General features: G+C 48.5%; 8 protein-coding genes across 8 annotated transcripts; 6 read left to right on the plus strand and 2 right to left on the minus strand.

The window, feature by feature from the left end:
* LY89DRAFT_665907 (uncharacterized protein) lies at window positions 1-1,613 on the minus strand (the record flags this gene model as incomplete). Its single annotated transcript, XM_018212878.1, has 5 exons — window positions 1-196; window positions 263-364; window positions 719-970; window positions 1,019-1,073; window positions 1,235-1,613. The coding sequence occupies 5 exons, from the start codon at window positions 1,611-1,613 to the stop codon at window positions 1-3; spliced, it is 984 nt and encodes a 327-aa protein (XP_018075834.1).
* Window positions 1,614-2,674: 1,061 nt separating this feature from the next.
* LY89DRAFT_577811 (heat shock protein DnaJ) lies at window positions 2,675-2,893 on the plus strand (the record flags this gene model as incomplete). Its single annotated transcript, XM_018208915.1, has 1 exon — window positions 2,675-2,893. A coding segment is annotated over one exon (219 nt), but the record flags the coding sequence as incomplete, so codon positions are not given.
* Window positions 2,894-3,460: 567 nt separating this feature from the next.
* On the plus strand, window positions 3,461-5,465 carry LY89DRAFT_435854 (uncharacterized protein). The gene is made up of 3 exons (XM_018207508.1): window positions 3,461-3,748; window positions 3,826-4,607; window positions 5,034-5,465. Exons 1-3 carry the CDS (start codon window positions 3,657-3,659, stop codon window positions 5,171-5,173), a joined length of 1,014 nt encoding a protein of 337 aa, XP_018075836.1. The 5' UTR covers window positions 3,461-3,656; the 3' UTR covers window positions 5,174-5,465.
* Window positions 5,466-6,081: 616 nt separating this feature from the next.
* On the plus strand, window positions 6,082-7,270 carry LY89DRAFT_715647 (uncharacterized protein). The gene is made up of 2 exons (XM_018218222.1): window positions 6,082-6,299; window positions 6,357-7,270. The coding sequence occupies exon 2, from the start codon at window positions 6,577-6,579 to the stop codon at window positions 7,072-7,074; it is 498 nt and encodes a 165-aa protein (XP_018075837.1). The 5' UTR covers window positions 6,082-6,299; window positions 6,357-6,576; the 3' UTR covers window positions 7,075-7,270.
* Window positions 7,271-7,809: 539 nt separating this feature from the next.
* LY89DRAFT_705193 (beta-glucosidase D) lies at window positions 7,810-10,254 on the plus strand (the record flags this gene model as incomplete). Its single annotated transcript, XM_018217437.1, has 3 exons — window positions 7,810-8,086; window positions 8,135-8,519; window positions 8,567-10,254. The coding sequence occupies 3 exons, from the start codon at window positions 7,810-7,812 to the stop codon at window positions 10,251-10,253; spliced, it is 2,349 nt and encodes a 782-aa protein (XP_018075838.1).
* Window positions 10,255-11,556: 1,302 nt separating this feature from the next.
* Window positions 11,557-13,601, minus strand: LY89DRAFT_681975 (putative endosome-associated ubiquitin isopeptidase). Its single transcript, XM_018214411.1, has 3 exons — window positions 13,300-13,601; window positions 11,973-13,249; window positions 11,557-11,923 (listed from the first exon to the last, which is right to left on the minus strand). Exons 1-3 carry the CDS (start codon window positions 13,423-13,425, stop codon window positions 11,749-11,751), a joined length of 1,578 nt encoding a protein of 525 aa, XP_018075839.1. The 5' UTR covers window positions 13,426-13,601; the 3' UTR covers window positions 11,557-11,748.
* Window positions 13,602-13,734: 133 nt separating this feature from the next.
* On the plus strand, window positions 13,735-16,144 carry LY89DRAFT_639500 (S-adenosyl-L-methionine-dependent methyltransferase). Its single transcript, XM_018211627.1, has 2 exons — window positions 13,735-14,356; window positions 14,402-16,144. Exons 1-2 carry the CDS (start codon window positions 13,795-13,797, stop codon window positions 15,970-15,972), a joined length of 2,133 nt encoding a protein of 710 aa, XP_018075840.1. The 5' UTR covers window positions 13,735-13,794; the 3' UTR covers window positions 15,973-16,144.
* Window positions 16,145-18,018: 1,874 nt separating this feature from the next.
* Window positions 18,019-20,070, plus strand: LY89DRAFT_779007 (multicopper oxidase; the record flags this gene model as incomplete). Its single annotated transcript, XM_018222262.1, has 8 exons — window positions 18,019-18,136; window positions 18,189-18,394; window positions 18,441-18,583; window positions 18,636-19,205; window positions 19,252-19,392; window positions 19,445-19,669; window positions 19,720-19,926; window positions 19,983-20,070. The coding sequence occupies 8 exons, from the start codon at window positions 18,019-18,021 to the stop codon at window positions 20,068-20,070; spliced, it is 1,698 nt and encodes a 565-aa protein (XP_018075841.1).
* Window positions 20,071-20,499: the final 429 nt, after the last annotated feature.

Below are 20,499 nucleotides of genomic sequence, written 5' to 3' on the forward strand. Positions count from 1 at the left end.
TCAAACGTCGCTCTTCAAAAGTGGATTCGTGCCCAGTGAATCGAGGACAGCAAAGTGCTTTTCATACTCTTTGTTGTACTGAACCTTGATACTGGGCATTCCGTCATTGGTATCGAGGTATCGAGAGATCTCCGAAACGGCGACTTTTGAGCCATCCATCCCATCATCAATTCTGTGCCTTTCGATAGTGAGGTTCCTACAACGCCGTAGATATTGCTAGTATCGTGGATTGCATTCGACGGTGTGCGCTGACACCTCCTACCTGCGTTCGGTCTCTTCAATTCCACGGGCGTGGCTGAATCGATTCCCATTGAATATTCCACTCGACCCAGAGCGTAATAAGCTGTTGACCCAGCTCCGACGACTATTGAGTCTTCACTTCTCCTGCCTTATACTTTCTGGGCGTCTCAAAGTCAACCTTTCATTCCCATTCAAGTTCAAGGCTTCTCCCTGGCCAGGCTGTACACTTAATAATCTTCCGGAAAGACGAACGCCGTCGCCTCGGATCCTTTGGGGAACTATTGTATTTGCTGCGGCGGCACAAGGCTGGCTTTCGAAGCCTGTTTCCTGGGAAGAAGTGCCCGACATCCTCGAGGGAGGGAAGGACGAACGAATTCATTTAATACTCTGAGACTCGGAGTGCCTCGTATTATTGCCCGCGCCCTGCTGCTTCTGTCTTCTCCATCTTTTCATCTCGAAGCCCCATCATCTCACCCACCTCGAGGCTGCAGGCATTCTGGTCAGAGCTGGAACACGGCGTTGCAGGAGAGCAAAGCAATAGTTCACCGCCTCGTCTATTGTTGTTGTTGTTTGCCTCTTCGACGACCACTCAGCACCGCGGTCACTATCTACCGTTCGCCCATCCTGGTTTGGCCTGGCCTGGCTCAGATTCTGGCTATCACGGCAGACTTCGACTCCAATACCGACCGACGGTTGTGGTGTTGTTGTGCAGGTCCCAATCGAACATTTCCTTCGGCCTGGTTCTTACTCGGAGCCGGAGAAGCCATTCTCAACTTACGATAATTCATTCCATTTTGCTTCTTTCCCGGGGGCAGTGACCATATTAAAGAGATCTGCAGTCAGAAAGAAAGATAGACAGAGAGGCGAAAAGATTTGTCAAGAAGAATTGTCGCGTCTTTTTTTTGCCATTGCCATTGCCATTGCCATTGCCATTGCCACTGCTGACGGAAGCACGACTGCGGCCTGCCTAGATTGATTGATTCTCACCACCAACCGTACAGGAAGGCCGGCCTGACTCGCTGGTTCGAAAAGCTACAGCGCAGGACAACGCAAGCCGGACTGATTCGAGACAAGCTCAGCGGATTACAGCGCATCATAGCATAGCACATCACGATCCCTCGCAGGGTTGGATCGTACAGTACATCGTCGCGTACGATTTGGTGGCCGTTGGCCTCTTCGTCAGGACCTGGACCTGCACTTGGGCTGCATTTCTGGACTCTGGTGGCCCGTTCAGGTCGACATTTGTGCACTCTGGTGGCCTGTTCAGTCAAATCACCTTCTTCTGTTGTGGCTGTTGATGCCCCATCGTCATCGTCATTGTCGTCCGAAGTCGAGCGAGCGTGTTTGATTCCCACATCATTCATCCGACACATACATCATTTATCATCCAGTTGCCCTGTTCTGGACGTGGTCGCCTGCCGTGACCAATTTTTCATCAGTGCATTGTCGTGGCTAAGGTACGATTCCTCACTCATCCTCACTCATAGATACGCCTTCTCTCTTTCCGCCATCCAGGATCGCTTCGGTCGCCAGACTCGCGTACGGCACCCGCACCAGGCTCCTTCGGGATTGGTCCGTGACCTCATCAAATCAGCCACTTTTGGCCTGCACCTTGCAGAATCCGCTAATCCGCATCTTCCCTCTGGCTCGGCTCTGGCTCTGGCTCTGGCTCAGGCTTGTCCCTCGCTCCCTCGCTCCCGCTCTTGGCCTCGTCGCTGGTACCACCGTCGACCACGCCCATCGACCACCACCACATCAACACAGCCAACCAACTACTTAGGACGCCCACTGACACCGACACTCCACCACTCACCATTGCTCACCATCGCTCACGCCCTCTTTGCACCAGGACAAGACGACGAGTATCCACCGTCGCTCTCCCACCATCCACATCTTCTCCTGTCCTGAACCTGACCTGACAAGGAAGGCCGTCTGCTATTCATTGGAGAGAGAGAGAGAGAGAGAGACATCTACCCCATCCCTCCCGACACTCCCCTCGAGCAGAGCAGAGCAACGCACCTTTACCTTACACCTCAACCCCCCCTTCCCCAATCCAGGAACATCACCATACTCGTCTCGTTTTGGTCCCATCCTCTCTTCACCACTCACTCCCTCGCTCTCCTCTCGCCGTCTCTCGCCAACACTCCTCGCTCTCTCTGCCGCGGTGCGCGATAAAACTGTAACGTGCTTTGCTTCTACTTCTGCTTTCTGCAGTCTTCGATAGCACTGCCTACTTCTAGTCATTCCTTCATACACAATAAGACATCGCTCTGGCACACGCAGCACATTACATTCACCACACCACCTTTCGTCATTGTTACTGTTACGATGCAATAGACTCCTGTGAGCCTCGCAGACGACGAGCTACCACTATCACAAACATACGCCCTTTCGACAACTTGGCCACTCAGCTGACACCCCGTCTTCCATAATCATGAACTCGACATTACCTCCCGACCCATACAAGTTACTCGGTGTTGCCAAAGATGCCAAGCTCCCAGAGATCCGGAGTGCGCATCGAAAGCTGGTCCTGAAGTGCCATCCGGATAAGGTCCAAGACGCGGCTCTGAAGGCGGTCAAACAAGATGAGTTCCAAAAGGTACAACAGGCGTACGAGATCCTCAGCGACGACTCGAAGCGACAACAATACGACAATGAGGTCAAGTTGTTTGAGCTGAGGAAAGAGATGGGACGAGGGAATCCAACTCCAAGAAGTAATCCTTTCGAGTACGAGGTCAAGACCGCAGAGCCTCGCGCGAACTCATATGCCCGTGCGGCCCCCAAAGTCTACACCTACCCTACAGCCGTGCCGAGGTCGCATGAGGACTTGTACGAGGAACCTATCAGACATACACCCAAGAAGTCATCGAGTTATGAGTCGGCTACGGATCGGGATCGAAGGCGACCGACGGCACGGGAAGATGATCGTGTGAGGGAAGCTGCGTTGAGGAAACTCGCTGAAGAGGAGAGATTACGAGAAGAAAGGTTACGAGACGATAGGAGACGAGCAGAGAAGAAGAGAGAGAAGGACGCCCGTGATCGAACACATACTGATAAGACGAAGTCGAGGGAAAAGGAGAGGAAGAGTCGTGGAGAGGAGAAGACTCGTACCCGTCAACCCTACTTCGAGGATGATTCTTCGGATGAAGAGTCCTACCGAGAACGAGCGGCGAGAGCTGCAAAGAAGGAAGAGAAGAGACGAGCGGCAGAAGAAGACGCAAGATTCCACGCGGAGCAAGCTGCTGCCATGCGAGCCGCTGCAGACGCTGCCCGTGCTGAACAACTTCGTGCTGCTGAAGCCGCTCAACGACCCACGATCAAGGAAGCGCCTATGGATCCGAAATGGAGCGACCATCGAGACTTCGCCGGAGCATACATGATGGCTGCGCGCCGGAAGGTCGCAGTCGAGCCTGAAGATGATCGTCATCATGCTCCCCATGCTCCTCATCCTCCTGCTCCAGGTCTACGAAGAGCTGAGACATCGTTCAATCCTCCATCCCAATATCAAGTTCGATATGCCACGGCTCAACAATACAGTGATGATGATAGTCCAAGACGATCGTCTGGTTACAAGGACCCAAGAAGATCCTCGGATACACCTCCCTCGAAACGAGAGAAGTCAAGACGAAGATCGCCTGAACATCCTCAAGATCCATATATCAACATTGTTGAGCCACCTTCTCCGGGTCTACCTCCAAAGAAGCCGTCCCTCAAAACTTATTCATCAGAACCTCCCATGGTGTCGTCGAGAAAAGAGCCCAGTCGATCGAAAACTCAAGACTATCCTCGACAAGATCCTAATCCACCTCCTCTCCCCCGAGCTCAGACCTTTAATGGTGATACGAGAGAACGAGGTCGGGATCATGGTAGCAGTAGGTTGAGAAAAGAATATGCGTCGGCTGAATCCGACTCGGATGCTCCTGGGTATCCTTCACCTCGACTCTCTCACAGTCCTCGTCGAACTGTCCCGGAGCCAACGGTATATCGTGTACAAGATTCACGTGCTCATCCCGTTCCCTCTCGAAGTCATCGCTCAGACCTTCATGGTCTGAATGAGCCTTCTTATGCACGTGAGCGAAGTACATCTCCTCGTGGAACTCCACATCGACCTCCTATGTCACGAAATCCTCCCAGTGGCGAGTATCGTACTTCTCCTAGTGCATATTACTCTGTCCCGGAAGCTCCACCCACGAAACCGCATATCGTGACCGCGCGACCCAAGATGCCGAGGGAGGGAAGTGGACGAAGTCACAGTCACAGAGCAGCACCGAATGCATCTTATGAACAAGTCAAGTATGCACCTACATATGATCAATCACAAGTCAAATTTGCAGATTATGCTGCAGCAAGCCTGTATGATTCCAACCGGAGACCCAGCGATCATCGAGAATACTATGCTCGCCCTAGAGGAGAACCCATCTACACTTGATCCTGATTGGCAACCTTTCGCCTTTCTACCACAACTCAACCAGGAAAACGACTATGCTCGTTGAATTCCTGAGATTTTAATGAAATCGCGCTTGAAGTGCGCACAGGGGGAGCTTTCCATCTTCGATTCTTGTAACAGATTACGAAAACCATGATACAGTAACGAGATTCTTTCCTTTTATCTCTCAGACTGTTTCTGAGGGATTTTCTTTGCGATGGACCTTTTTCATACCTTTTCACCAACAGAACACAACGAAACGAAGCGAGATGACGATAACAACGACAGAGATCTGCATTGCATGTATACATGGCTCGGAGTGATGGGTTCCTTTTAGACGGTCTTTTTTATCGCAGAGCGAGCAGAGCTGGTCAAGTCGGTCGTTTATATGCAGGTGCATCGTTCGTTTGGTTTGTTTTCTGGATTCGTTGTTGTATTTTACATACGCTCACACTCCTTCATTCGTTGTGGATGGGGAGGGAACCGTTGAGCCGGAGGTTGGCATAGTCTTTTTATGGAGTTGGGGATTGTGCTTTTAGTGAGAGGGGAATGGCAATGAGAAGTGGCGCCAAGATTGATAGGAGAGGAGAAGAAGATGAGGTGTGGGGAGAGACGAAGAAGAAGAGAAGACTTGATACGATTGATGATGGCATGGCATGATACGATCTTGATGAGCAAACAGAACACAGCACAGCACAGCAAGCAGTGCAATACCGCACTTGCATCTGAAATGGAGTTATTTTCTCTCTTCTGATCTTGATCTTGATTGTTTCATGACTGCTATTGTTTTCCTGCCTTTGACTTGCCTTCTACTCTAATTGGATCGGATCTAGTGATTCTGATACTCCTAGTTGGATGAGATTAAGTGATTGTTCGCCACCTAACGGCACATTCACTTCAATTTGAATCTCCGTCTCAAGCGAGAACAACCAAACACACCTATCCTCAGCCTTCACCTCCCCGAGAAACTCGAAGAGCAAGAAAATAGAAATTCAATTGAGTTCTCACCTCATATTCGCCATCAAAGCTTTCTTTCCCTCCCTTTCCCCGGAATCCTCGGCGCCGCGAATTCGCCGCCGCCAGTGGTGTGGCTATGCTACGTTACCTACTTTATCCATATTAGCTTTGGATATGAAACGAAAGAAAAGCAGAGCTAGCGATGCGATGCGATAGGATTGGCAATTGCGGATGTAAACATATATCGCAAACTGTACCGATCTCGTTCCCGGAACTGTCAAGCAACGAGTGGGCTCTGTCTGGGTTTGTGAAAAGTCCGGATTACAGTTATAAATACTCTTACCAGTGGGAACATCATCGCTAGCGGGGAGCATTATGATGGCAGTCCTGAAAGTCTGGGCATAAATTGGAGTACCAAGGCAACGAACGAGGAGATTCATATGATGGAAGGAAGGAAGCTGGAGCGTATGAACAATCTCGGTGAATACAAACTGACTGCCGGACATGATAGACAACGCGTCGGGGAAAAAAAAGGATCCGCCGTGAGCTCTACCACCGAGAGTCCGGTATCAAGGAAGTCGTTCATCACATGGGAGCCAAGGTCGTGGGCATCTATTTATGGAGTTCGTCTGCTCGAGACCAACAAGCAGATCATGCAAGAAGCCGCCAAGATTGTGTATGGAGAGAAGAAAATTGTATTTGATGCTCGAGCAGGAAGCTGACCATTCGTTAGATGAGAAGCTTAGCATGCGAATGATGTCTTTAACTACAGGTACTAAGACCTTATCCCTTCTCTTAGGTCAGTGGGGAGGCGAAGAGCCAGAGACGCGGAATCGTTCGACAGAATAATTATACGAACGATGTTCGAGGGGCATAGCACCCTCGACCGCGACATCCCACGTCCTTCAACCGAGACCCGGTGACGATGTTCTTTCGTCGTATCGGGCTCTTCAATGCCTCGAATATTCGAAAGGTACGTGTCGAAGGTTTTGTTGAAAATCATTGGGGGCCAGAATATTCGTAGGGACGAAAAGTTGCCCACCGAGCTTCAGGCTCGCATGATGCCGATTTACACCGCTATTGTTCGAAACGTCTGCCGAGATCTTAAGCTTTTGAGCATATTCTACGAGGAATCTAATCAAGAAGGGGCGGGCCAGATGCCCATCGTTCACGGAGGGTTTGCGAAGAGCTGCATGGGTGGAGTGGTTGAAGATATTGTCCAGAGCTTGCCGCTGCTCCAGGAATCGCGGCTCGAGAACAAGCGTCGGCAGAGGATCAGCGGGGATGATGAGTATCGTGAGGTGACGCTTTGGTCAGATGTAGCTTGTGAGGAGGTCTTGGTATCTGAGAGATCTCGGGAGCGGAAGGATGACCTGGATGTCAAGGGTGCTCTAGGAAAGGGGAAGAAAGTTGGAGTATCCATCACTTCTAGAGACAGCAGTCAACTTTGAGCGTGTTTGTTATGGAATTGTGGTGGCTTCATTGTGATTCAGATGTGTTTCGTGGTGCCCCAGAGTCTTTGAAGTTGGTGAACTGCATCCTGAGAGGCTGAGACTGCGCAGCCCTTTGGTGAGGAAATCTATGTATGAAGACTTCGAGAGATACTTCTCTACTAATTGTGAGAATGAGAAGGAAATGTGTTTGTGGGTTTTGTTTTTTTGGGTTCTTCTCGTCCACTTTCCGTCCACTTGTCTTGCAAACGACATTCGCAGGAGAGAACATACGCAAGCAGTGGAGCCTCATTACCCTTGTCAATGCTTGTTTTTGTGCTTTCAGCCGCTAATCTTGGAATCCATGAGCAAGATGTCCATGGAGCTTGTTCTTGTTTATGATCTTCAAAAATGTTTCAACCTCATCGAAGTGGACGGCGTCCACTTCATCTCCGATGAAAGTTCATCCCTTCTTTGGTATTCTTTGGCACAAGAATTGAAGCAAGATCTGTGTGGTCGAGATCTATGCAGCTATTCGGCTAAGATGGAATCATTGCCACGACATGTGGGTTGTTTCTTCTCCACCGAAGACGTCTCAAGGACAAAAAAGAAGATCACACTAAGCATCAAGAACAGTACTGTACAATGTTAACGATCTATAAAACACTCGATCCCAAGACATGAATGTCCTCGTTTTCACTCACCTTCGTTTCTGTTTACTTTATATTCTTTTCTGATTTCAGTCTTTCTCTCATCATGCGATCCACAATTAAAGTCTTAGCAAAGGCCTTCGTGATCACATTTGCAGTTGCTCAAAACACAACCGCATCAACAAATACCACGACCGCCGCCGAAGGCATCCTCTCTTCTGGAGATGTCGATCTCGGAACTTGGACAGATGCATATGCTAAAGCAGTGGCACTTATAGCAGAACTTACTAACGAAGAGAAAATTACCATCATCACTGGAGGATCGGTGACTTCGGTCAATTGGACTGCACTCGAATTCAAGGACGGAACGCAGAGCGTCCAAGGTTAGTTTGTAATTCTGCTTTTGTGTAATACATCGCTAACAAAAGCAGGCTACGACTATGTGACAGGTTTCAGCGAAGCTTCGACTCTGTCTATGACATGGGACAAGACTTTGATGTACAACCAACTCAAAGCTGTAGCTCTCGAATTCTACGGAAAAGGGTTTCAAGTCACAAATGGACCTACTTCCCAACCCCTCGGACGGACTCCTTGGGGTGGACGGCTTGTCGAGACGCTCGGCCAAGATCCTTACCTAAATGGTATTGCATTCGGAATCGGAGCGAAGGCATTTTCTGACGCCGGAATCGTCGCTGGTGGCAAGCATTTCTTGCTCAATGAGCAAGAGACAAATCGTCAGGCTTCTGGCTCTGATAGTGATGTTGCTCCTTACTCTAGTGTGGCTGATGATAAGACTCTGCACGAGACGTACCTCTGGTCAGTTCCTAGTTTTCAGCATCCTGACGATCCACTAATCTTGAAAGGTCCTTCTACGACGGCGTGAAGAATGGTCTTGGAGCCGTAATGTGCGCCATGACGAAGGTTAATGGAACCCTTTCTTGTGAAAATGAAGACCTTCTTCAAGGACTTCTGAAAACGGAGCTTGGGTTCCCTGGCCTTGTATTTCCTGATGTTGGTGGGCAAACCACAGCATTCGGATCTGCCAATGGCGGACTCGACTACGGTTCCTCAAGCTACTGGACAAATGCGACACTCCAAGCAGGCATCAACAATGGATCCTTCACCCAGGCCCGCCTCGATGACATGGCTGTCCGAAACGTTATCGGATACTTCAAGGTCGGACTTGATAACGGCACTCAACCAGCCTATGTTGACGCAGATGCATACGTCGATGTTCGTGCCAATCATAGCACGATTGTTCGAACTAATGGCGCTGCTTCCCTCATTCTTCTGAAGAACACCAACAGTGCATTACCGTTGAGCAAGCCGAAGTCCATGGCTCTCTTCGGGTCACATGCTGGACCAATCATGGCTGGTCCCAATTATATATTCTCTGTCCAGGGTTCTGGGCCAACATATGCAGGTCACTTGGCAGGCGGTTCTGGTTCTGGACAGACCAGTTTCCCTTACCTCATCACCCCACAACAATCTCTAACCAACAAAGCCTCTTTGGATGGAACGATGATTCGATGGATCTTGAACAACACTTATACCAGCACCACCACGGGTGGCTTTGGTGGTGGTACCGCGCCAAGTGGAAATTCAACCACTTCCACCTTAGCCAAGCGTGCTGGAGGAGCCGCCATCGCTGGTCTCAGTGGCGGAACCTCGCTCTCACAAAATATCCCTGACTACGCTACTGGAGCTGAAGTCTGCATGGTATTCATCAACGCATTGTCGGGTGAAGGAGCCGATCGGACTGAGCTGAGAAATACTGAGCAAGATGACCTCGTCTCATCTGTGGCAGAGAATTGCAACAACACAATAGTAGTTGTTAACACTGTCGGTGCCCGTATCCTGGATGCATGGATCGAGAATGAGAATGTCACGGCAGTGGTTTATGGTGGTCTCCTTGGGCAAGAATCAGGCAACTCTCTGGTTGACGTCCTTTATGGAGGTGTGAACCCAAGCGGTCGACTTCCTCACACCATTGCTAAGAACGAGAGCGATTACAATGTTGGAATCTGCGAGACGGCTGTTTGCAACTTCACGGAAGGCAATTACATCGATTACAGATATTTCGACAAGTACAATGTCACCCCGAGATACGAGTTCGGATACGGTCTGTCATACACCACATTCGATTACTCTGGCTTGAGTGTGAACATCACAAATTCGACAGCTCTCGCTTCAACCTACCCCACTGGCATATTAGCTGTCGGTGGGAAGACCGATCTCTGGGACGAAGTAATCAGCGCTTCTGTTACTGTCACCAACAATGGTACTCTAGACGGTAGCGAGGTCTCTCAGCTTTACGTTGCTTACCCCGATGCTGCTGATCAACCGGTCAGGCAGCTCAGAGGATTTGAGAAGACTTTGATTACTAGTGGCTCTAGTGCTACAGTCACATTTAATGTCAGGAGGAGGGATATCAGTATGTGGGATGTTCAGGCTCAGGATTGGGCTGTTGTCGGTGGTGATTATGTTTTCAGTGTTGGTGCTAGCTCGCGGGATTTGAGAGTTTCGCAAACGGTCACTGTTGGTGCTTAAGGGGGCTATGAACTCTATCATATTCTTGTATATATTTTATCTATTCTTTGACTCTAGGTCTTTGCTTCTCGGTTCCGACTTCCCATATTTGGATTGAGACAGGACATCATAGCCGATGAGATTCAGTCCCGGCATGCCGAGACATCTCGGTTTCACATTCCCCGAACCACATCTGCTCAAGCGGCTGCTGCTCGAAGTTCAACTTCCCGATTTCATCAAAGCCGTAATCGTGACATCCGTGAATAGACTGCTAGGTGAATCTCGTTAGGCAGACTAGGTTGACTTACGGCTGCTCGTCGCGAGATTATTTTCCCCAGCTGACAGCGAAAATCAAGAATATATTGAAGGTTGCAACGGAATCTTCATCATAATCGTACGTGTCGATCTCAGAAAATGAGACATGACGTCGAAGGAGCACCTACTTCTCATGGCTTCGAAAACCTCCACCGCCATCAACCAGTCGGAATGCATCCCAGACATCCGTCTTTGTTCTGGATGCAAAAAGTAAGTAGATGCGCAGCAAACGTATCAGCCCGTGGGTATTCTCCGTGATCTCGATCCGTAGGCGCTGAGACATGGCTTCGGTGAGTGAAGTATGTGGGAAAGCGGGAAGCGAGGAGTTAAGCGAGTCCACAGGGGAGAGCTAGTGCGAGAAACATTCGCGCAGGAGCATTGGACTTCGCTACCAAGACCCAACCACTCATCGTCGTGCAATGCCCCAGCCAGATAAATACTCTATCGTTGCTGTGTCCGGTTCAGTACAAGGGTACGCCTTTCTTCATCATACCAATTCCATGCTAGCCGAAGCTTCTTACTAAATCTATGCTTCATAGACTCGATGGAGAAAGCGTCAATGAAATAGCCACGAGAGTTCTCGACAATGACGAGTTCACACTTCAGCGAATTGAAGATTTCTTGAACGACAGAGAACAACCAGTTATCTCGATGCAGTCTCAAGACAATGTCGAAACCTGTGACCGAACTAGACGATTGGAAGCTGTCCTGGACGATTTCGATACAGTCTTTGCTGGCTTGGATGCAAAGATATGAGGTCGTTTGAGGACGACTTCAAGATGATTAGGGGAAGGCTTTGAGAGCTACGGTTGAGTAACGAGTATGGATACTGTGCCATCAGAAGATGATACCATGAGTTGAAGAATAGAGCATCAGGATTTTAGAGCAAGAACTTGTAATCAAGACATTGACGAGAACTTCATTGTCGCTCAACTGTCAATGCGTCAGGAGTGTCATTTCATACACTAGGTGGAGGACTTCCACCGGAAACAGAGAGAAGTGAATTTGATTCACGTTCAATTATAGATCACTGTGATCTGTCTAGTTCTATGAAGCACAGCCAATGATCGCGAGTGCGAAGCAAGCAAATATAGATTGCCATAGGTAACCTGACGCCAACGCTGTGCTGAAAAGCAAATTTCATCTCTTCATATCCTCGACATTTAAAATCAACACTCTGCCAAAGGTTTCCTCGCACTGATCAAGTCCTCAGATCCACGACCGAGAACTCCATGCCATCAGCCTCAAACACGTGACCAGGCTTTAAAGCATCCGTGTAAATGTTATCCTCGCTGTGTGGATGAAAGAGACCAGTGTTGCGACACTTAGCTACAGCTTGCTTGCCAGGAGGATCGGTCAATCGGAAGACACCCCATCTGATTGATATTAGCAGAACACATCACAAAGGCAATGAAGATTACTTACGAGGGATTCTTGCTGGGTGCACAGACGATCGCAATACTCTCCTTCATCATCATTTGATAAGCACAGTGGGTATGAAGATCCACACTACTCATGAAGCAGGACTGAGTAGGGTGGGTGTGTATCCAGCCGAGTTGCAATAAGTCTTCCTTCTCGCAGTAGCCGAAGAACGCAGCATCATCGGTTGTTTCACAAGTATCGCTTGTGCTCTTTTGATCAGGTATGACGACTTGAGAGATGAAAAGAGCATTAGAGATCAATGTTCCACATAGCATACCACACGTCTCCAGGTTCCGCCGCGTATTTGGTTCTGCATATTTCAAGAATTCCTGACGGATGCCTTGTGGTAGGAACACTGTTCTAAGAGGTTCGCCATTCTCCAAATATGCTGATGGACGGAAAGTGAAGGTGGGAGGTGCTTTTGGACTCGCCGCCTCTGCCGGAGGTAGGGCTGGAACTGCTTTCTCAGGACGAGGTGGTGGCACGTCACCCATCTGGTCTTGGAAGCGTTCCTTTGGTGGCGGCGTCGGAGGAGTGTACTCTGGCACTTGAGAAATATTTCGTGACTCAGGTGTCTCGCCATAACTGTATGGTTGGGATCTGTTGATAGAGGGATATCTGTATTGAGTCCCACTTCTTGGAACTATCGGAAGTGGTCGAGGCCGTGTATTCCTGCTCCTGACTCCATCGGGGACAATATCATGTGCTCCATCCATTCGCCGCCGTGAAGCCTCCATATTCCTGCGAACCTCGTCCTCGTCTTGTGTAGAACTGTCTTTCGAAAGAGCGGCTTCCCAATCATCCCATATTCCAGCTGTACGTCTCTCGTGTTCCTCTTCTTCGGACACTCCAACTTGGCGAGGTCCTCTTCTTGCAGCGTCTCGTCTTCGAATTTCCTTATGTGCCAACTTCACCGCAAGTTCACTATTCTCTGCAGCCGCTAAGGTTGTGGTATTTCCTGCCACAGCCGGATCTGAGGCCGCTGGAAATTCTGTTTGTGACTCCGCGCGTGACCTTTCGTATGACAACGCCATACTTGCATCCCTCCGCCGTTCCAGCGCTCGTTCCCAGGCATCGTATCTCGCCGTAATTCGAGGCTTGAGAGCTGTCAAAGCATCAAGAACTCCTGGCAGTGTCTTGTTCAAGTCTTTGATCCCTTTGCGGTATTCCGGATCCTTTGCAGAAGGATGGAGGGGAAGTTTCTCTGCCACCAGAGCAGCATATCTCATCAATAACAGGTATGCTTGTTGGTCGTTCTCTTCCTGCTCGTAGATGTGCGCCTTGCAGAGTCAGCCAACTGTTCCGCCTTTCACTTGGATATTCAGCATACCTCTCTTAACAAAGTATCAGCAGTCCGCAGCCAGTATTTCATCGCTATAAACTGATTGAATTCGAAGTCCTGGGCTTTTGCCGCGATCTCCTTGATGTTCATCGGTCTCGCGATCTGCCCCGCCATGATTGCGCATTCGAGTTTGTTCCTCAAGTTCTTCGCTGTATTAATTCTCTCAATTGTGTAAGCCGTGAATGGCAAGCAGTGGCAGCTTAAGTTAATCTGCCCATCGAAACCGCGTCAGAAGTCAAATGCGCCATCCGCAGATGGTCGAATTCCTGTTGCCTGTAAGTTCAGTCGCATGCCATCTCTGAAACCTTGAAGGACAAATTGTCGGGGGTAAGTGGCAGAATTACGGTCGACGAAAGAGCGCGCTTGCGTTATAACATCAGCCTCGTCGCCTTGTCGAAATTTTGTTCCAGCCTCATCGACCAACCCCTTTTCGACCTCCCCCGTTCTCTCGACATAGATTCGAATCATAATTAATCCTCATTGATGTTCAGGATCGTTGCTTCGAAGAGATTAGCATTGCTAAGATCTACTTATCGATCTTCCTTCAGACCATTTCACCATAGCGCTGTGCGAACGAGAAGCCCATCCTCAGCAACCGCCTATTCAGAACTGCCTGGTCTTGATGACCATAGGAAGCTTCACCTATCGGAAGATGCAATTGGTATTGGAGACTCCGCCGCCGTGTCTGCGGCGAGCGTAGCTGATCTGAGCTCTGTTGAAAATGGGCCTAAATCCGGGAGAGTTGCAAAACGGACAGCAACACAAAGCAAAGCGGCCACCACTAAGACCAAAACCAAAGGGAAAACAAAAGCGGCCAGCAAGGTTGAAGCCGGCACAGCATCTGTCTCTCCGAAACGAAAACCTAGGAGTAGGAAGACCGTGAACAATCAACAGAATTCAATTGAGAATCAAAAGGAGTCCAGTACTCTGTTTGGGGATACCAGGAAGCCTGAGAATCTCCAGAAGCATCTCGCCAGACAGTACAGCACATTAAAAAAGAGGGTCCAATCAAAACGAATGAACGTTGTCAGCCGGAGTCTGTGTGGTGAGTCTTGCCAAGCATTTTCCTACAGCCGCTAATATTGGGCAGATGATATTATCGAACGCTTAAAGCCTTCCCTCGAGCAATACAAAGGATGTGATATCATCGATATTAATCCAGGGGCTGGTGTCTGGTCTTCGAAGCTGCACGATCATCTCAAGCCTCGAAGCCACATTATGATGGAACCCGACGATGCCGTATATGCACCCTTTCTGCAACCACTTGTAGACAAACCGAACTCCACCTACAAATTGGTACCAAAATCCGGGATCATATGGACGCAGCTGGAGAAGATTCTCACGGAGGAGTACCTGCCACAGCAAAAAAAGTTGTCTTCAAGTGACCCTGAACTGTCTCGGGCGAATACGTCTCTTCTGGTTATTGGCAATCTAGGAGTGACCCCAAGAAAACCCTACAAAGGATTTGGTTCCCTAGCACAGCTCACTTTGTATCAATTCTTGAGTGCTATGAAAGCTCACTCATTATTTCACCAATACGGATTGATACGAATGCTATTGTGGGTAAACGACGAAGAAAAGAGCACCGTACTTTCCCGCAGCGTTCGTCAAAGGAGCAAAGCTACTATCGAGATGGAAATAGCTTGTCCTCAATCTGCTGAGATTGCTTCCTCAACATCCAGGCTCCCTGAAGCCTACCAGAGAGAGCCTTCCATCGACTTCGAAGGCTTACGACAAGTACTAGAACGAATGAAGAAGAATGGCATTAAAACTCCTCCTGGGCGTGAAAGTATAATGATGGATGAGCTAGCCCAGGGCACATCTGTGGAGACAATACGAAAATTTAGAGAACGCCCAAACCAAGTCGCTAAGCTAGAAGAAATGCGACGAGGTGGTGTTGACGTAACCTCTTCAGGTAAACTTTCAGGCACAGAAGACAGCAACTTGAACAAGTATAGGTACATTGCTTCAAGCCTAAAATCCTTTCATAGAAAGAGGGCTGCTATGCGAGAACTTGTCGAGGAACACAACGAGATTATGGCCTTGGCGAAGGACCTTCACAACAGACCTTCATCAAAGGAAACCGATTCGACGAGAGACAATTACCTGCAGCGCCACGCGGCATGGCGACAGCGTGTCTCGACCGAAATCGGCTTGAAGAGCAACGCCGAACTACAGCTTTGGCTAGATAACTGGCATTGCTTTCACGAGCAGTATCTGATCTGGGATCGTCGAGAATTCGAGCCACTGCGTGTACGTGCCGATGAGTTTTATCCCCAGAAAGAAATGGCACTATTCGATCTGTGGCCCGAGACCCAATCGCCTATTCTCCGAGAGAATTATCCCGAGAACGATGAAATACTAGAGTTTATCATTGCTCAGCTCTACCTCACTCCGACCCAGAGTGTACAAAAAGGGCTCGGTTCACTTTGGCCTGGTGCTTTCGAATGGTTGAGCGAGCATTGTCCTTCGATCAAAGATCCAACCAAAGGAGGTTGGCCAGATCTCAATGAGATGAATATTCGGCGATTGTCCAGTGACATGTTTCTGGAGATCCTCGAAGCTTGGGTCGAATGGCCCTGGAGACCAACCAGATGGGATATCATGCATAAGTTGGGGTCCGAGCAGTTCGACCCAGCAGCTGCTGAACGAGACGAATGAGATTGTGTGGCACCCTGTATTCACATGTGTATAATGTAGATAGAAGTCTCACGGAGAGGCATGTACCAGTCCAGTGATGTATAATTATGAGTTACGAGACTGGATCACTTCTTTTGGTCGTCACCTTCTGACCTCGAGATGTCACCAGCACATCGTGAGCAATAAAATTACCAATCAAACTGACGGATACACAATGAATCTCTTATGTTCGTAAGTTTTACAACTGCTGGACTTTGCTGACACCAGAAGATCCTAGGCATCAAGCGCTCTGACATCCATTTATTGTCAGAAAGTCGGACACGTCCTATACAGTCTCTTTGGAGCACCCAGTTCATTCAGAGGTGGGCTACGAAAAGTTCTGTGCCCGTGTCAGACAGATGTCAGATGCAAAACGAAAGAGCACGAGATACATCCCCTTGGGCGATGTTTATCTCCCCTCCTTACGGATTATCGGCATGGAGATTTTTCGGTGGCACGAGTAGCATAATCTCTCATTTTGCTTACCACCCAATATTTCACTTTGGACAAACCATGACTGGAGGTGACGTCCGATGAAGGTCAGTAATATTGCTGAGGCTGAAGCCACGAGGATCTGTGCAAGGTTCTCCCTATAAGATCCCGCCAGTGACATGCTTATGCATGTTCGCGCCTGCTGCCAGGTCCCTTTGCAGGATCTGTTCCGGTCACTCCCCGAACCCTATCATCACAGATTTCCAGCATCTCTCTTGCAGGCTCTCGAGAAAGGCCCAGCAATTGCGAGTTACTTGCATTGCCATTCTGACTGCATCGCTACCACAGTTCATAGACACGGGTTTTCGGGCCAGTATTCAGAAGCCCCTTTCACAATCTACATTCTTGTCAGACACGTAGTAAACATGTCCGAACTTGGAAGAGAAGCTACTTACGTAGTACCAATTATCAAGCTTTGCCATAGCTTCCTTTGTATTTATAATTAGCTCTGAGTGCAACGAAGCTCACCGCCCTACTCGACAAGTCCAAGCAGACAATTTCCTTAGCAGTTCCTGCCTTCAATGAATGTTATCAAATGATGGTAGGGGCTGCTGTAGGTGCTGGGCGCAGTTCGTTCCCACGGTACCATCTTACCAAACTTTGACCCTCGCAATGATCCTAAAAAAGAGCTGAAGCATATAGGCTACAGCGGCTCCATCATATCCAGAGAATATCTTCCGTGGCATTGGTATTTGCAGATTCTGGTGGCTTTTCGAGGCGTACATCCCTTTTGCTGTTAATAGCCAGTAATGATTAATGCCCGCTCAAAACTGCTATTCCGAGTTCACACCATCCATCATTCGTATTATCGTTTTCCCGTCAAGTGGCATCAGATGATGAGGTTCGTGCCACCTTCTTCAGACTCCAGACGATGGTCTATGCTCGTTTGGAGGCGATTTCGGCACCGCCTCAAGTACGAAAAGCTCAGGCGGTGTTATCGTCACCGAGCCTGATCATTTCTCCAGCATGCTTTGCCCTTTCGTCGATACCAATCACATTCTCTCTCTTTCTGTGGGTTGCAAGTGCGATAACGGCAGAGGTACAATCGATTCTAGACCTTGTTGATTGATACCGCAATGGTAATAGCGGTTCGGTCTCGTTCTCCTTTGCCCTCAAAATCCCTACCGGTGTCCCTGTATTGAAGCTGGTCTTTGACACTCTTGGTGTATTCTACACTCGAGGCCGGAAGAAGCGGCCTAGTAACCCGTACGCTTTTCAACACACCAAGATCAATGCAAGAGGGGGTAATCCGTCTTGCAAAGCATTTCATGGCTACAAGAGGAAGGATTCCCGATGCAGCTCAGTATTGTGTGCAAAGGAAGGGCCGTCACACTTCTAAATCGAAATTCATGAGCCATTTTGTCAGGGGCCAGTCAGGGCAGACGGGATGAGTGCGGGCTTACTTGGTGATGATCACGGTGTGAATCTTAGTGATGACTATCCTGTTCCTCTATATATTGGACCAAAATGCTCTGATCTTTGTCTTCCTTTCTTCACTTCCTTCAAACACTTTCTACCAAATATACCGGATCAAGAATGAAGTATTTATGTGTACTCGCATGGCTATCAGCCACACTTGCTGCTACAGTCACTTACAACTGGGACATCAATTGGGTAGAGGCAGCGCCTGATGGGTTTAAAAGACCTGTTATTGGTAAGTTGACCATACTGCATCAAGTATAACAGATATCTGATGTTGTCGACAGGTATCAATGGACAATGGCCATGCCCAACCATTGAAGCAAATCTAGGCGATACTATTATTGTCCATGTGTACAATGGCCTTGTGAATGAAACAACTGGTATTCATTTCCATGGCCAGACACAGACTGGTACTGGTACCATGGATGGTCCTTCTGGAGTCAACCAATGTTCGATTCCTCCCGGTGGAACATTCACGTATAACTTTACGGTATGTATCACGTTCAAGTTGTAATCATTCATGCTGATACTCCTAGGCCAATCCGGCAGGAAGCTTCTGGTACCACAGCCATAACAAAGGGCAGTATCCAGACGGTCTTCGGGGTCCATTGATCATTCATGACCCGAAAGACGTATATGCAGGGTCATATGATGAAGAGTTGACTCTTACTCTTTCCGAGTAATATCCCGCGACCCCAACTTCGCTCGAGAAGATTACTGATGGCGTAAAGTTGGTATTACAAGCAGATGCCAGTGATGCTGCCGCTGTATCTCAACCCAGATAACTCCGCAGGTGTTGAACCAGCACCAAACTCAACCCTTGTGAATGATTCGCAAAATATAACTTTCGCCATCACACCTGGAAAGACTTACAGGCTCCGGGTTATCAGCGTTGGGAACTTTGTGGGACAGATCTTCGAGGTAGAAGACCACGAGATGACCATCATTGCCGTGGATTCTGTTCCAGTCCATCAAGCATCTACAAGCAGCATTTATGTCTCGGTTGGTCAGCGATTCGATGTGCTCTTCACGGCCAAACCAACAGCAACCAAAAACTACTTCTTCATATCAAGTATCGATCAATCAATGATCGGCGGGGACTTCGAAATAACTTATCCTAATGCGTATGGGTATCTTGTTTATAATCCCAAACCTCCTTTGCCTGCGGTATATCAACCTACCTTCTCATGGATCGATGACTTTACCCTCGTTCCATACGATAACGAACCGATCTTGGGCACGGTGGACCATCAAATAGTCATCAACATGAATTTTACGAATGATGCTTATGATATCAACAGGTAGTATGCTCTCCCGTTTTCCTAAGCATGAGTTAATTTAAGCTAGGGCTGTCATCAATGGTCAAACCTACGTTACCCAAATAGTTCCAAGCTTATACACGGTCTTATCGGCTCCAGCAGTAGATGTCATGAATCCCCTTATTTATGGAAATGGTTCAAATCCATTCGTTGTTCAATATGACCAAGTGTAAAGACTCAGCCTCAGATCAACAAAGGAAGTGTTAACAAGAAATTCACAGTGTCGAAATAGTCATAAATAATTATGACACAGGAAGTCATCCGTGGTATATGCACGGTCACCAATTCCAAGTGGTCTATCGTGGTGCAATGGACACTCCGTTCTGGGATGGAACTCAACCAGTATCAGCTATCCCAGTTCGTCGAGATGTGGTTATGGTGAACACGATGGCATCCGCTGTGTGGCGCTTCAAAGCCAACAACCCAGGAGTATTCCTGATTCATTGGTAGGTTCTGCTAGTCGTAGATCTCGACAGAATAGACTAACATCCAACAGTCACATTGAATGGCACGTTGAAGCTGGTCTTCAAGCAACTCTATTTGAAGCTCCAGATCATCTCCAGGGTGCCTTGACTATTCCCGCGGATCATCTGAAGGTTTGTAAGACGGACAATACACCGACTGTTGGCAACGCAGCAGGTAACTCGAAGAACTGGTTGGATCTTGCTGGCGCCCCAGTAGTTGCTCCGAGATATGATTATGGGTACGTTTTCCTCCCTTTTATGGGTGTCTTGATCCGAACTGATACTAGAATCATAGTTCATTGGTCACTCCGCCGGCAACTGCAAAGATGCTTAGATCAAGAGCTGATATGCGTGCGCGACAAGAGATGTCTTCGTGGCCATGAATCGGAAAGTCGAGAGTCTAGCCACACTTTCTTAATTTCACATTGTGGCGTTTGACTCGCTTTTCTCACAGTTAGCTGGCAAACATCTTCTTTCCTGTTTGATTTTGATGTCATCCAGAAATTTGGTTGTCTCTCATCCTTGGCATGTTGGCTTCTGCCTTTCCTATCTTGCCAATCGGGTCATTCTTCCTTATGAACACGATGTAACAATGCCTTTAGAAAGATTACAGTTGTTCTCGAAAATGTCCAATTCAGGTGGAATCATCGATCAAAACCTTACGTATCCCACTTTATCGGTACTTCGGCAGCCGAAACGCTCTTTAACCTCTATTTAGCCACCTCGAATCTATTTTCCGTTCCCTTCCGATAAGCCCCTGATGATCATTTGCCTTGAATGGCCCCACCGTCAAGAGAAATCTTTATATACAT

The sequence above is a fragment of the Mollisia scopiformis genome (genome assembly GCF_001500285.1).
Source record: "Mollisia scopiformis unplaced genomic scaffold LY89scaffold_5, whole genome shotgun sequence".
In the NCBI taxonomy this organism is placed as follows: Eukaryota; Fungi; Ascomycota; class Leotiomycetes; order Helotiales; family Mollisiaceae; genus Mollisia; species Mollisia scopiformis.

Excerpts from the sequence above, each read along its gene's own strand:
- LY89DRAFT_435854 (XM_018207508.1), top strand. The coding sequence starts at position 3,657 with ATGATCGTCATCATGCTCCCCATGCTCCTCATCCTCCTGCTCCAGGTC. Across the intron at positions 3,749-3,825 it reads ATCCTCCATCCCAATATCAA|ATCCTCGGATACACCTCCCT; the intron begins GTTCGATATGCC and ends GGACCCAAGAAG. Across the intron at positions 4,608-5,033 it reads AAGCCTGTATGATTCCAACC|CTGGTCAAGTCGGTCGTTTA; the intron begins GGAGACCCAGCG and ends GAGCGAGCAGAG.
- LY89DRAFT_715647 (XM_018218222.1), top strand. The coding sequence starts at position 6,577 with ATGCCTCGAATATTCGAAAGGTACGTGTCGAAGGTTTTGTTGAAAATC.
- LY89DRAFT_681975 (XM_018214411.1), bottom strand. The coding sequence starts at position 13,425 with ATGGCGGGGCAGATCGCGAGACCGATGAACATCAAGGAGATCGCGGCA. Across the intron at positions 13,250-13,299 it reads CTGATACTTTGTTAAGAGAG|GCGCACATCTACGAGCAGGA; the intron begins GTATGCTGAATA and ends TGACTCTGCAAG. Across the intron at positions 11,924-11,972 it reads GCACCCAGCAAGAATCCCTC|ATGGGGTGTCTTCCGATTGA; the intron begins GTAAGTAATCTT and ends AATATCAATCAG.
- LY89DRAFT_639500 (XM_018211627.1), top strand. The coding sequence starts at position 13,795 with ATGTTCAGGATCGTTGCTTCGAAGAGATTAGCATTGCTAAGATCTACT. Across the intron at positions 14,357-14,401 it reads TGTCAGCCGGAGTCTGTGTG|ATGATATTATCGAACGCTTA; the intron begins GTGAGTCTTGCC and ends AATATTGGGCAG.